The sequence below is a fragment of the Suricata suricatta genome, chromosome 10 (genome assembly GCF_006229205.1).
Source record: "Suricata suricatta isolate VVHF042 chromosome 10, meerkat_22Aug2017_6uvM2_HiC, whole genome shotgun sequence".
NCBI lineage: Eukaryota > Metazoa > Chordata > Mammalia > Carnivora > Herpestidae > Suricata > Suricata suricatta.
In genome coordinates, this window is record NC_043709.1 from 76,926,650 (window position 1) to 76,942,348 (window position 15,699).

General features: G+C 39.6%; 1 protein-coding gene across 1 annotated transcript in view; it reads left to right on the top strand.

Moving 5' to 3' along the window:
* TMTC1 (transmembrane O-mannosyltransferase targeting cadherins 1) overlaps positions 1 to 15,699 on the top strand; it is a gene marked incomplete at its 5' end in the record, with an annotated part of 270,826 nt that overhangs the window by 24,201 nt on the left and 230,926 nt on the right. Inside the window, 3 exon segments of the mRNA XM_029955518.1 lie at positions 6,304 to 6,377; positions 9,445 to 9,621; positions 13,456 to 13,662. Coding sequence (XP_029811378.1) covers positions 6,304 to 6,377; positions 9,445 to 9,621; positions 13,456 to 13,662 — 458 coding nt within the window.

The following is a 15,699-nucleotide window of genomic DNA, read 5'->3' on the forward strand; positions in this document are numbered from 1 at the left end:
TTTCTAAGGAAGAAGATAGGGAAATAGAAAAAAAGGTGTTGTAGAAGACATAGGGATAAATTATTTACAAAAAAGTAAATAAATCATAGTATGGCTGGAGAGAGTTAGAGGGATGTATCTCCCTTTTTTAAACAAAAACAAAAATGGTACCATAAGTAATCCCAGGAAAGATGGAGGATTTACATTTCTGGGGGTAGGGGTTAAAACAATTTTTTAAATGTTTATTTTTGAGAGAGAGACAGAGTGTGAGTGGGAGAGGGCACAGGGCAAGAAAGACACAGAATCCAAAGCGGGCTCCAGGCTCTGTGCTTTCAGCCCAGAGCCCTACGCAGGGCCTAAGAACCCAAACTCATGAACCAAACCATGAGATCATGACCTGAACTGAAGTCAGACGCTTAACTTACTGAGCCACCCTGGCACCCCATGGGGAGAGGAGTTTAGTTTCAACATGTTGGTTTGATCAAGGATTTACTTCCTTAATTATGTAATCAGCATATAGTAAATGAATTTACTATAAGGGGTCCCTATCCATAATTTGTTCACAAGCTCCTAAAAAAGCCAAAGAACATAAACATAAATACACACAAGACAAAACAATATGTTGTAATACATTTCCAATTTAAGTATTCATTTATTTACTCAATCTTTCAACAAATATTTGAGAGACTGTAATGCACTCAGTGCAGGAGGGATAGCAAAATGACCAAGGTGTACCCAGACATTTCTTCATTGAAGGCCTTCTGATTCTTGGAAGAATTTTCTGTTAATGTTTATTTTCTTTTATTTTTTTAGAAAGAGATTGAGCAGGAGAGGGCCAGAGAGTGAGGTTGAGCAAGAGAATCTTAAGCAGACTCCCAGCTGTCAGTGCAGAGCCCAATGTGGGGGCTTAATTCCAGGAACCGTGAGATTGTGACCTAAGCCAAAATCAAGAGTCAGATGCTTAACTGACTGAGCCACTCAGGTGGCCCAGAAGAGTTTTCTGACAGCATATTTCTTGGGAAATTTGTATGCTTTTCTGAATCCCAAATCATGAGAAAGATAAGTAGAGAAATTGGGAATATGAGGAGTATCATTGTCATTCCTGCTTGGGAATTAAAACTTAGCAATCACTATAGAAACATTATTGGTTGAAAGGAATCACTTATGTCAAGTCAAAAGCAAGAGCAGGAAATGCTGACACATGGAGTTGAAGGTTAAGGTCAATGTTTCCAGAACTGGGACAAGAGCACGTAGGAGAGAACCGGTCATGATCTAATTAGTCAGTCTGGCTTTCAGCTGTTGGATGTGTTAAGTGTGTGTTTCCTGTCCCTGTGTGACTCTAATGGGACTCATTCGTGCAGATAGAATAATCAATAATTTGATGCACATGCACTACTTTATACAAATCCTATGACTGTTATTCTCAGAAATAACAAGTTTTGGGTACAAATTAAATTCTTAATTGGTAATTTCCATATGTGATTCTGTTAAGTTCACTAGGACCTAGATCTGAATGTTACATTGTTTACATTCTATCCAGTGATTTTCACTAATTTTTTCCATTACTTGAGTATGTATTACAGAGTTCAGTTCCCAAGTTACAGCTATTCTCTTGGTGATGTAACCTGCAGCTTGAGGCAGAAGTACATGCTCTCCATCTGCATGTATTTTGGGCTGGGTCCTTTGTACTTGCAGCACTCTACAGTTCAGCCTACGTTGTCATAGAATCAAACCCAGGATCTCCAATGTAACATCCTAATTTTCTTCCCTTTGCCATTCCTGTCCACTTTCATTTACTTCATGCTTTCATCCCTTTATGCCTTCCCTTCCAGAAACACCTCCTGTGTTCTCAGACTGCTCTTTTCTCTGCCTGGAATGCTTCTGTGTTCCTTCCCTGGCCTAAGATTCACATTCCCCTGTCTTGAGCTTACTGAGCCCTTCTTGCCTATCCTTTAGATGTTAGTGTATAACACCAGCCTTTCTATGAAGCCTTCCCAGATTCTATAGTCAAAATTAATCCCTCCATTCTTCTCATGGCAGTGATTTCTCCTCTTTATGATACATGCAGTTTTTTGGTATCAGAGTGAAACCCTCTTTTGACTCCCCACCAGATGTTAAACTCCATGAGGCAGGTTGTGTCCCTCCAGCTGGCACAGTACCTGGCAAATAGGAGGCACTTGGAAAATGTTTGTCGAGTGGAATAAATCGTGCAATTACTGAACATGATGATACTAACTAATTGAATCACAGTGGAAGTGAATGGCTGGTCTTGAGATACAGTAGGTGATGACAAGCACCTTGTTTTGAAGACCTCTAACCCTCTTGCCCCAGAGATTCCAGCTCTACAGGGATATGTAGAGTACGTGTTCAGTGTAATGCTTGGTGGTTTGAAACTGGCCGCAGAGACTCTCAGTGTTAACACTAACATTTCAACAACCCCTCTGAGCTTCCTCTCCAAGGGACACTACATTCTTTATATCTGGGCACATCCAACTGGCACATTCTGCTGCTGCTACTGCTGCTTCCCAGCAGCACTAACTGGCTGCAATTTGAGAAATAGGCTTCAGGCGCTTTTAGCACATTAGTTATGCTTGCCTAGCTTGTGATTGTCTCATTCCAACTTGCTACACCCAGTATCAGCTTGCACGTCTTGCTGTTGTGTGAGTTGGCCACATCAGTTGTGCTGTGATGAGTGTCCCTCTGGGTCCAAATGTGTGGCCTTCTCTTAAGACTTTGTTCCTGGTGGTTGAGCTCTCTAATCTTCTAGAGGCCTCGCAGGTGATACTGAGGCTCAGAGACGTGGTATTGTAGGCTGAGCAGGTCTGAGCTCACAAGTGAACTGTGTGCAATTGTTGCTTTACAGATTGTGAGTCTGAGCTGATTCTTCACACTGAGGTGACACCATATTGTCACTGCATACCTCCTTTGAGTCATGCAGTCTTCCTGATTTGGCATGCAAGTTCCTTATAGATGGATGGATCAATGAACAGTGTGTAGTTCAGGCAGCTGCATTAGCTAATAGCTTCCAATTCCGTACTGCTAGTGTAATTCTTTGGCTCTATCCAGATTTCTCTTGGTGTACATTGGACTAGAATTTTTTGCAGTAAAAATGGACTTGCTGTCCATCCATATGCAGATATATAATTAAATTACTTTCTATTTATATTTTAACTAATGTATTCATTTATCTAATAAAGTTAAATGAAAATATTCTCCATGTAAACCTTAACATAAAACAATGATTTCTATAAGCCCCGCAGGAAAACCTATTTCAGTGCTGAATCCCACCCACTTTCTCTGCAGGGAAAAGGAAGAAAGGGCACTCACCCTGAGTGGGTATTTTATATATATATACTCTCATTAATTAAAACAGTAACATGAGATGTGGGTGTTATGCTCATTTTAAAGATTACCAAAACCAAATCCCAGATATTAAATATAACAAAATTAAGTCTCACTCAAAAGGCAATAGAAAGAGTCTGTATTCAAGCCGTGGATGGTCTAGTTTTGTGCATGTGTCCATTCCTTCTCCTTTATGGCTGCAAAGTGTACTCATTATATGAGAGTATTTATAGGGACATTTCCCAGAACACTATTTTCCACTGTTAATTATGATTGATTCTCTAACACACTGTGGACTTCAGGTCCTCTGTGGTTTGGGCAATGATGTTTTCTGTGCCTGAAATGTCAACCCTGTTCATTTCCCTTGTGAGCTCTGACTCATGTTTAAGATCCAGCTTGTATGTGGCCTTTTTTGAAGCATCCTTTGAATCATACCCCATATTTTTCCTTTACAATTTTATTTCTTAGCTTTCAAAAAGTAAGAGAAATGTACACACATTTTAAGTACTAATGGAATAATACAAAGATTTATAAAAAGCTGTCTGTTCTCCACCCCGCTTCCATTTTAGTACCTTTCTTAAGTAACACATTAAAAAATTTTTTTAAACTTCAAAACTACAATGACCATATACTATTTATCCAGACTCATCAATTTTTAACATTTTGCCACATTTGTTTTGTCATTCTTTCTCTCTTAATATATAAAAGTATTATTTGTATTCTGAAGCATTTGAGAGTAGGTGGCATAATTCATGCCTCTTTGCACTGGAATAATTTAGTTGTGTATTTTCTAAAACCAAGACCATTAGTCATTCTCTAATGACTTTTGGATAAAAGTTTGGAGTAGTTACCAGTCTTCATTATCTTTCTATAATAAAATTTACAGCTTTAAATATAATTTATAACTTCTATTTAATGTACATTAATATAAAATGTTTGTTTATGTGATATTTATTATAACATTGCAATTGATGTTATATGATACATATGAAACATTGTATCAAATGATTATTATATATAGCATAAAGTATAACACATGGTTTATATATGTTAAAATTTATAATATATAAATAAAAATAGTATAACTATATATTATATGTAAATACAGAATATAGAAATATGTGTATATATACTATATACTTATATATTCATATAATATATACTATATTATATGGATATATAATATATAATATTCTATATTATATAACATAGAAATATATATTAACATATAACATATAAGGTATACGTACATAAATATATGAACATGTAGTAGGTTATGCAAGTATAGAATACATGTAATATGTAATAATATATATTTAGTATTATAATACTTTAGATTATAGGAGTTGTAATATAATAAATCATGATACAGTATAAATTAAAAGACATTAAAATATTAGAATTTTAAAATATAAAATATAAAATATATAATATAAAATATATTTGTTTATGTATTTAATAGAATGTTCCTCATCCTGGGTTTGTCTGATGTTTTCTCATGATTATATTCAGGTTAGGTATCCTTGGCTGGATTTGACAAAACTGAGGTGTTCTTCTCAGGGTATTGTGTGCAGAGACATGCCACATCCATTGGCCCTTTATTGGTGAAGTCAAGTTTGAATGCCCAGTTAAGGTGTAATGTGTTTTCTCTATAGATTGGTTGTTCTTTTTACTTTTCCATTTAACAAGTAGTTGATGAGGACATGCTTTGAAGCCCTACTAATATGCTTTGCCTCATCAAATCTTTATACCCCAGATTTAGCATCCACTGGTATTTTATGATGTTTCTTGCTCTATCTAATCTTGACTCTTTTGGACATAAAATGGCTATTTGCCAACTGCACCGTTCCCTCTACATTCATTAACTTGCTTTTTTAATGTAAGGAAGAGCTTTCTATTCTTTTCCATTCAGTTGCTTTCTGTATTTATGTATATACTTATATGTGCATTCATTCATCCACCCATCAGTATCAGAATGAACTCATGGATGCCTGGTTTTTTTTAATGGTTTATTTTATTATTGTCTTTATTTATTTTGATGTTCAAATGGTCTGATATTTGGTTGGTTTGAGCCCCTTCTCACCAGCTTCTATATTCTTTTGACATGTACCTTTAATGTTTATTTATTTTTGAGAGAGAGGGGCGGGCAGAGAGAGAGGGAAACAGAATCTGTAGTAGGCTTCTGGCTCTGAGCCCTTTAGCACAGAGCCCCAACTCAGGGCTTGAGCTCATGAACTGTGAGAACATGACCTGAGCTGAAGTCAGACACTTAACCAACTGAGCCACCCAGGTGCCCTCATCCCTGTCACGTTTTGAACATTTTCTTACTTTCTTACATGAGAAGATGATCCACGCTCCTCTTGCATCTCCTTTGCCTCAGCCCTGGAGCCACTTCTCCAAGGAGCCCGTGTTCTCTCGCCGAGGACTGGCTTGCGGTCAGCTCCAAGATGACCCTGTGCCACCAGAGGAGCTTGCATAGTCTCTTTTAGTGACGGAACTAAGAAACACATCGACACAGACACACACATGCCTACATGGCCCTCAAGAGTTTATACTCACTCCTATTTTTACCAGAATTATAGATTTCCTAAACTTATTTTTTCCTAGTACTCTCTATATATCCTCTGCTCCATTAGCACTCTGGCCCTCAGTCATTGCTCAAAAATATTTTTGAATAAATCAGCAAGGGAATAAACTTTGGTGATAATGACCTGACCTTCTGTAGAAGAAAAGTTAAAATGAATTAAGCATGAAAATCATTTCCCTTCCTTTTTTTCTCCTCCTATAAACTATATACAATATATATATCATATATATTGTTATATATATTGTAAGCAGACGTGGTTAGTCATAAGTCAAATTTTGAAGAAGAATGTGTTTTCTTATTTTATCATACTTTCCTTCTATCTAAAAGTGAATCCATTTCTAAAATCATTTCCTGAAAGTGACGTTCTGAGGTTTTTATTTTTTCAAACTTTCTAGGTGGCTGGAATTGTTGGCAGAGCTGACGTGTTAGCATGCCTGCTGTTTCTGTTGGCCTTTCTCTCCTACAATAGGTATGTATGTAGGGCTAAGAACGCCCTTCTCTGTGGTTACAATCATGCCCTCCCCTCGGGAATTTTGGTTGTGTGTGTGTGTGTGTGTGTGTGTGTGTGTGTGTGTGTGGACTCTGAGCATCTGCCTGAGAGAGGAGGGAGGCTTCTTCACAGTGAAGCACTTAGAAAGCTTCATGGACACCAGGAGAGGAAACCTGCCCTTACCAAATGTGAGGCTGTTCTCTCTTCCAGCCATATCCTGAACCGTGTCATAGCTTTATAGGAACTGCTCTCCCAGTGCTTGGAAGACAAGTTCTTGCTTCTTGATTATTCCTACTTGTCATTTCTTACTGAGAATGGAATGTGAAATCTTTGCTCCGAGCCAATATATATTGGATGTAGTCCTCTCTTCCATTTGGCCATGATAGCTTTAATTCCTCCTGTTCATTTTGGTACTAATTTTTTTCCCTCTTTATTATCCCCAGAAAAGTAGCTCAGAGCTTAAAATAACAAGGCTGAATTAGAAGTAGTATTTCTCAACCATGGTTTTCTAATTTATACACCCTTTCATCAAGACACAGAAGTTCCTTGCTTTGGGATACTGAAACATGATAAAATAATTTCCCATTATATTGTCTCTTCTCCCCAAAGTGCTCAGATTCTCACTTGAGTTGTGACTTGGCCACAGAAGGAAAGGGGCAGGTTTGGTAATAAACTATTAATAAGAAAATAATAATAAAATTTAAAATAAAAAAAAAAGACATTTTGCTGACCTTAAAAAAAAAGAGAGAATGGGAATGGGACTGATGGCTCAGAGGGTAGCCCAGAAAAGGGATGAGTGAATCCTGTTACCCTGCCTCGTGGAGAGATGTCTGGTTAGGGATTTATGAGCTTTGATCTTTGGCTCAGTTTGATGACCTACCATCTTACAGAGCTCCTTGACCTTGAGGAGTACAATACTACACAAGTGGCTCTCAATATGGGGCACTTTTGCCCTTCCGCTGGGGATATTTGACAATTTCTGGAGACATTTTTGCTTGTCGTTAAGTGGAGAGGTGCTACCGGTGTTTAGGAAGTAGAGGCCAAGCATCCTACAATGCACAGTACAGCCCTTACAACAAACAATCATTTTCCCCAAAATGCTAGTAGTACCGAGATTGAGAAGCCCTGTAATAAACAGATTTGGACCTTGGATGATCAAGAATGAAAAGAATTAATTCTTATGAAATTTCGGTTTAATGAGTGGAGGCTTTTCTTAGTACAGGTTTCCCCTGCTCTCCGAAAGCAGAACATTTCTCTGAAAGCTTTTGTAAGCTGAAATGTCGCAGAGGGAAGAAGCCATTATCATTACTTTATATGGAAGAATTGGGGGCATTCCCAGTCCCAAAAAACAACTTCTCTGTAGGCTTTTCGTGATATCTTAGGACACATCTTGCTAATGAACTCACAGAATAAATGGAGATACGGCTCAGAGGCTCACACAGTTCAGTGCTCTGGAGGCGTGGTGCTGAGATGCGGGTGTGGTTCTGGGGGTGTGTGGTTCTGGGGGAAGGAGCCTATTGGGGGGCTGGCCCTGCTGCTCTGGGTGCTCACTGTGTCTACAGTGGTTCCTACAAAACAAATGCTGAACGCTGTTTTTGCTTTTCACCGCTTTTCATAAAAGCAATGATCTTCTTCAGATTTCTGTTAGTGAAAATAGGTACTAAGGTAGGTCTTTCATAAAAGTGAAGTGGCAGTAATGTGAACTTTCAAGAAGCGGGGATACCTGTGTGGTACGAGTCCTCTAGTCCTAGCTTTTTGACTTTCTGTAAAGTCACAAAGCTGACTGTATGAAACGCTGTTGTGAAAATCTTAGAAATATAAATCCAAATCCATCAATTTGTTGTTTCCCATTTGGTATTAGAACAAGATTCACAGTTGCTGTTGGGTTTAAACTTATTCTGTGCAGCTTTTTCTGTGTGGTTGATGTATTTGGGAACATGATCAGGCTAGCAGTGTGTCCATATCTGTGATAATGAGCCGCGGTGTTACAGTTTCTGTTGTGCGTGTCATTTGCACTTTTAGCAGCATAAGCTCTAGACCAGCTTCAGAGGAAAATGAATATCTACTGCAGATTTCTCACGTAATTTCAGGTGATTGTTCTAAGACATAACAGTAAGAGTAAGGTGTCACAGCTACAGAAATACTGGCTGTTGCTTCAGAGGACTGGGGGCAAATGGGTATGGCGCCTACTGAAGGAATAGAGATTTTTTTTTTTTTTTGGTGGGGGGTTGATTCTGTTACAATGTGAAAAAAGGACTTATGGCTCTGGGAGATTTTTGAAAATCCCTGCAGGAGATAACCCCACTTTATCTAATACATTACCTTGAAAAATAAATCTAAAAATACTAATTAGCCAGAAGAAAAGAAAAAGGCCAAAACATCTGTATTTTTGTCACAGAGAAAAATGAGGATTATATATATCCACTGACTGATTTGGGAACAGAAGCATATAAAACACTTTCACTATAATAATAATAATAATAATATAATAATAATAATAATAATGATGATGTGATAGCCACTTCACATGTAATAAGTCATGTATATACTCCTGCCTGCAATACTATGGTTCCATTTCATTTATGAGGGAACTGAGGCACAGAGAGGCATACCAACCTGCCCCATAATACCCTGCTAGTTAACTGCAGAGCTGTGACTTGAACCCAGGGAACCTGGCTCCAGAGATCATGTATGTGGCTTAGTAACTTGTATGATCACTTAAAACATATTGACTAAATATCCTTCCATGCCACTAACTGCTATGTTAGCATTTAAAGTGTTGTGTGTGTGTGTGTCCATTTGTTATAGGCCATATTTTATCATAATTTATATGTATTTTAATTTAAATACCAAAGTTCATTGTTGGGCATTTACTTTTTTTTCCTCTTTGTGATGGTAAACAACTCTGATGAATATTCATGAGGAAATCTTTGTTCACCTACTTAGAATATGATGAAACGGAGTTAAATCATATTTTTAAAAGTTGGTGTTTGTCAGCGACCTATATTTCTTCTTAGACTAAAAGAGTCTCAATCTTGTTTTCCAGGAGTGTGGACCAGTGTCATGCTGGGGAATGTCTCCCTCCCACGGCTTCTCCCTTCTTCTTGCTGCTCAGTTTGTTTCTGGGCACCTGTGCGATGCTCGTGAAGGAGACCGGCATCACGGTGTTTGGCGTGTGCTTGGTTTACGATCTCTTTTCCTTGTCCCACAAGCGAGAGAGACCGTAAGTCATTTTAAAGTTTTGCTATCAAGTAGAGCATGCTCAGAGACTTACTTAGATTAATAGCTTTCAGACTTTCTTTAAAAAGTAAATAAAAGTATACTCTTTTGTTAAATGTAACCTCACACTGGCCCATCAGTTAGTAATAGTTGTTTTGTTAAAATAAATGCATTAGATGTGTTCAAACTCTTAACACTTTATAAAAATCAGTGAGGACTGTAAAGATTTTGGGAGCCCCAAATTTGGAATTGGCAAGTATCCATGCTGATTACAGGTTTATATTGCTAGATTGTTTCGGTTGCATATTGTGGAGACTTCTTGATTCACAAAGAGAAGTGGTTGCAAATATTAAGTTTTTTTTTTTTAACAACTTGCCTTGAATCCTTGCATTCAAATGAGTGTTACCTATCAAAACAGACTGCTAAATTAGAAATTGCTTACTCATTCTAGGGATGATGCTGTTACCTAAGAGTTTTGGGAATCTTGTTTTGGAATTCGACAAAAGGAATACTCACCTGTTATATTCAAATTAAAGGTCAAGTTTAATTAGGAGCCCATTTTCACTTAAAGAATTGAAGCACATTAAAAAAAAAAGAATTTAAGCACATTCATTATATCCTATAGATTATGGATGGTAAGAAAGAATGCTGTGTCCTATTAAAAGTTGAAACAAATACTGTATTTTTCTTTCTCTATCAAATCCATAATTACTTACAGTTTGACATGCAGACCCCATTTTTCAGTAATTATAAGGCCCTGACTTTTGAACTCTTAAAAAATGTGGTTGATTTATACTTCTGCTTTATCCGATGACGAATTTTAGCTTTACAAAAAATCTTGCCTTTTTATCCCATTCCTTACCTCTTTATACTCCTTGACATAAAGATAAGAGCAGCATTAGTGAGTGGCAACAAGCTGAGATGAGTCATTAAATTCTGATCACCTTCCTGCCTGGGCGTGTTTGGAGATAATTTAAATAGACTTTAGTGCTCTATTGGCTCTCTGTAAATCTCAGAGGCCTGTAAAAGGAAGGAGCTCAGTTATCATTCTGACCTAAGCTCCTGCCAAGAAACCTGTGAGCCAGAGGACCTCCCCTTGGCTTATAGGAGAATGCCTTTCCTCTACAGCCTCTCAGCCAATGGGAGTCATTGCAGTGCCTGCCTTACTTTTTGCAGAACAAACTATCAAACTCATCTTGCTTCCCACTTCCTTTTCGCATCATTTTTGTCTCCGCCTCCTAACCCCTTTCTGCTTCGCTCACTGATAGCAGAAAGCCGACCACAGACCCCTGTGGTCCAGTCCAGAGCGATTTTAACCTCACCGCTGAAGTCGTGTCTCCTCTGGGCTCGGGACTTTGCAGGCCACCATTGCCTGTATACAACTCTCTTTTTCATCTGATCACTGTTGAGCCAGGCCTTTTTCAAAAAGGATAACTGTCTCTTTTATTTCTTTAATAATTGTTTCTGGCCTTCATTATGCTAAGCCGTTTGATACTCTATGGGAGAAATCATACTCCTGACATATAGCTCAGAAGTTGAAAAGCTCATAACCTCTGCTCTGTTTTTTTGTAACTTTCGGCTCTCACAAGCAGCAGCTCTGCCCAAGTGGAGACAGTTATCCTCTCCTCCATCCTTTTCTCTACCCATTCAACACCCACTCATTCTGTGCCTGGCCAAGAAGGAGATAGAAGATTTCTTCCCTCTAAGGGCATATACAATATCAGGGAAGACAGACATTGCATAAGTAAGTCCATGAGTAACTGGTTACAGTTGGGAAAAGTGCTAGGAAGGAATGGAGAGCACGTACCAGGGAGACCTGGCCAGTAGCAGTTAGTATCTCTTGAGTTCTGTCCACGTGCCAGGCACTGTGCCACACCATTTACAGGTTTGAAGTCACTTAATGCCCACAATCACTGTTAGCGTCATTTTACAGAAGAGAAACAGAATCACAGAAAGTAACCTCTCCAGAGTCACCAGCCCCCATGTGGAGCCAGAATTGGGGCCCCTCTGTGTGTGACTCCAGAGCCTCTGGTCTGCCCCTAAGCACCCCTGCCTGCATGGAAGGAACACTGAGCAGGGTCCTAGACACCTCCCAGGACACCTGCTGCTCAAGTCCTGGCTCACATGTGTACCATGAGGTCAGCTCAGAGGTTCTGAGGGAACTGGGGATCATGACTCTTGAAAATTCACAGAAAGTGTCCCCTTTTTCTAGAATCACGTACATACACAGTTTTGCACAAATTCTTAGGGCTCCCCTTCCACTTTAAATGTTCATTAAATTTTTTTAAATTAATGTTTATTCATTTTTGAGCCAGAGCACATGTGGGAGAGGGGCAGAGAGAGGGAGACACAGAATCCGAAGCAGGCTGCAGGCTCTGAGCTGTCAGCACAGAGCCCAACACAGGTTTCTAACCCATGAACTGTGAGATCATGACCTGAGTGGAAGTCAGACACTTAACTGACTGAGCTGCCCAAGTGCCCCTTATCTGTTCATTTAGAATAAACCTCTTGGTGCTAGGTTGTTCTTGAGGTCTTTTATCTTATGATCCAGGCAACAGGAAAGAAATAGTAGCAGAAACAGATGTTGGAAGACTCTCCTACATGAAGAGCAATTTATTCCTAAATTTTAGTGTTAGACCATAGGAATGGTGTGGGATATCTTTGATTTGATACCACCTTTAGGAAGAAACATTTTCAGTGAAAGATCAGCTCCTGAAAGTTAAGTTTCTTTTAGCTTTTCTTTCTTTTCTAAAAAATTAGGTATAATTTCCAACATGCAGAGAATAACATTCCCTGACCCTCTCCCTAACCTCTTTCTCTAGTAGTAACTGTAATACTGAATTTATCACTTTTCATTTCTATGATTATCATTATGCCATTGTTTAATATGCATGTATCAGAGAATATCAAATAATATCTTTTAACATATTTTCAAACTTTATACAAATAGTATCACTTGCTTTTCTTTTTGTTTAACCTTGAGGCTTATGAGATACATCATTGTTGACGAAGCTATATAGTATATAGTATAGTACATTCATTTTAACTGATATATAGGATTTCATTATCATAATTTATTTAACTCTTTCTGGATTTGGAATTTAGGTAATTTTCACAATTTTTACTATTATAAACTATGCTGCAGTGGATTTTTTGTGTGTGCAAATACATGTGAGTTTCTCTCGGGCACAACCATAGGAGTGGAGTTGCAGGGATCACATGTAGATACATGTTCACTGTGTCCAGTGCTGAGGCCTTGCTCCTGAAGTGATTGTAGCAGTGTCTGAGAATCCCTTTCACTTTTTTCCACATGCTGGGTATCACTCGGTGATATCAGACATTTTAATTTCTGTTTATTCAGTGATTATGAACTCTATCTCAGAGAATGCATGCAAAGAGAATGTAATCAAGGTACATTGGTCGGATCAGCTATGAGCAGTATTCTATAAGATCATAATTATGTAAATCCCAAACATCACTTCAACCAAATATTTTGAAAGAAATCTATATTTGGATGGTGAAGGGTGAAGAAGAGGGTGTATGTGCGTGTGTGTGTGTGTGTGTGTGTGTGTGTGTTAGTGACCACGTAAAAGGGACCAAGTCCTAGCCTTCTATAATATAAAGTCAATATAAGTTCTAAAATAAAACGAAGCATGTTCTCCTGTTGTTATTTTTAAAGTGTTGTGACACACACCAGATACAAAGGAGCTAAAAGACTTGGGAATGGTCGCTTCCAGGGAGCACGGCTTTGGAGTGGGCCAGGGGACTGCTAGTTTTTGTTGTAAACCTTGTCATTCTGTCTGACTTTGTTTCTGCTGCATTCCACGTGCACAATCAGGAGCAATGGGGACGTCCATCAACGCAGCCCGCAGCAGCCTGTGAGTCCCCCGCCCCCAACACTGCCCACACAGCCTCACCGGGAGAATGGGAAGCAGCATCGATTTCCTCACCGAGGAGCTTGGGGTGGCTGCCACTCCCCACTGCCACCAGAACGCAAGAGCAGTGGATTCCCAGCGTCTCCTGGAGCTATGTGGTCCATGATGAGGTACTGAGCTGGGCTCCCCATGCCCACAGTCGCCATCCAGCACCACCTGGTGCAGCATGGGTTGGCGGGAGAAGTAAATGCTGAGTGGGTTTTTTCTGACTTCCCTTCTCTCTCTCCTTGTATCCTTAGCTCCCTTCTTCTTTCCCTCCCTCCCTCCTCCTGCCCCTTCTTCCCTTTTCCCTGTATTAGATTTAGATAAGGAGTAGCTAGAAGAAGCAAGTGGAAGCCCTGCTCTCCACCTTGGTTTGGAAGCACAGGGTGAGATGTGGGTCTGCGAAGCCTCCCTTAAGAAGGACAAACACTTTACTGTGTCCCTGGTGGAAGACCCTTGCATTGGAGAGCAGGCACCCTCAGTTTCCTGGGGGAGGAGAGCCCTCCACCTCTCCCTGCTCCCTCCCCCTGCTCCTTGCCTGTGACAGGAATTTGTTCCACCACAGGTATGGGAGGAAGCCCAGGGGACTCTGCTTCTCAGAAATGTTTTTGAGGATGCAGGAAAATCTTTTCTAAAGCATGGGGTTTTCTTTCCTTTTAAGAAAATTTCGACCTAGCCATGAAAATTAACATGGATTTATCAGATCGGGTACTGACTAAATTAGGTTGCCTCCAAAATAGCTCAGGCCATGGGCAAGTTAGAATTTAATAAAGATGGAAATTAGATTCATTCTATTAGCACTTTACCACTTCAGATTGCTATTCTTATTCCTCTGTGCAGTCCCAGAAAACTCTTGTTTCAGGGTCTTAGTCTCCAATTATTTCTGCCTTTGCCTGTTTTGTTTTTGTTTTTGTTTTGTTTTTGTTTTTTATCTTGCTTCATTCATCAACACATATCTGCTGAGCATCTTCTCATGTGCCAGATACTGTTCTGGACACCAGAGATGTCCTGGTGAATAAAGAGGCCAAGGTCCTTGCTCCTGTGTCACTGACTTTCCAGTAGAGGAAGACAGATACTAGATAATGACCAAGGAATGGACAGAGCGATGGAGAGCGGTGGGCTGGCCTGGCCAAAGTTGTGTCAGTTGGTCAGAGAGGGCCCTGAATCTTCGTGAATGCAGGAGGACCTAGTCCTGCAAAGACCTGCCAAGATCTGGGCAGAGGCTCCAGCCGTGGAATGAGCAAGTGGGAATTGGAAGGGGGAGAGGTCAGGAAGGGGGCAGGCCTGGATAATGAAGGGCCCTGCTGTCCACAAAATCCGAGTTTGGATTTTATTCTGGGTGGAATAAAGGGTTTGTGTTTGTTTTAAGTGTGGAGAGAAATGATTACATTTCATTCTTAAAAAAATATTCCCTGGCTTTGTCATCGTGCATCACGTGAGGAGGCAAGAGTAAAGCAGGGAGGAGGGTTTGGAGGCTTCTATACAGATTGAGTGAAAAAGAAAGGTCCCGGCCAAAGGTGACAGGGACTGGGATGAAGCAGTGTGTTGGATTTGGGACATCTCTTGGATATAGATCCTACAGGACTAGCTGATGCTTGCAGTGAAGGAGGGTAAGGGAAAGGCAGGAAATGTGGATTTTAGGGTTTCTGGCTCAAATAGGTGAGTGGATGGTGGTGCCAGTTATTGAGAGAGGGTGGCTGGGGGAGAAGTAGGTTTCCTAGGAGTTGAGGGCAGGATGAAATCACAGAAATGTATGAATTTCCTAAAGAAGAAGAACGATAAATAGTCAAAGCATTGAGCATTGAGGAAATCTTGACTTTTTAATAGAAGGGCCATGGAGGAAAAGAAGACAGCATTTCTGGAAATTGTAAATTTTTTAAGGAAAGGCCAAGGAGGAGCAAATAGAAGTGTTAATACAATATTGAGACTTCCAAGGTGGATCTGAAAATGTGACTCTTGTGAAGGAGGGACCATGCTGGGTCTTTGCTCACATTTGTGTTTTCAGTTACTTTCATAATATTTGGCTCATAGTAGTTGCTCAAATATTTGTGAGATGAATAAATAAATGATCTGATGGTAAGAAAGCATTGGAATGAATCACAGAAAGAACATTTTCAGGGGCGCCTGGGTGGCTCAGTTGGTTAAGCGTCCAGCTTCTGGCTTTG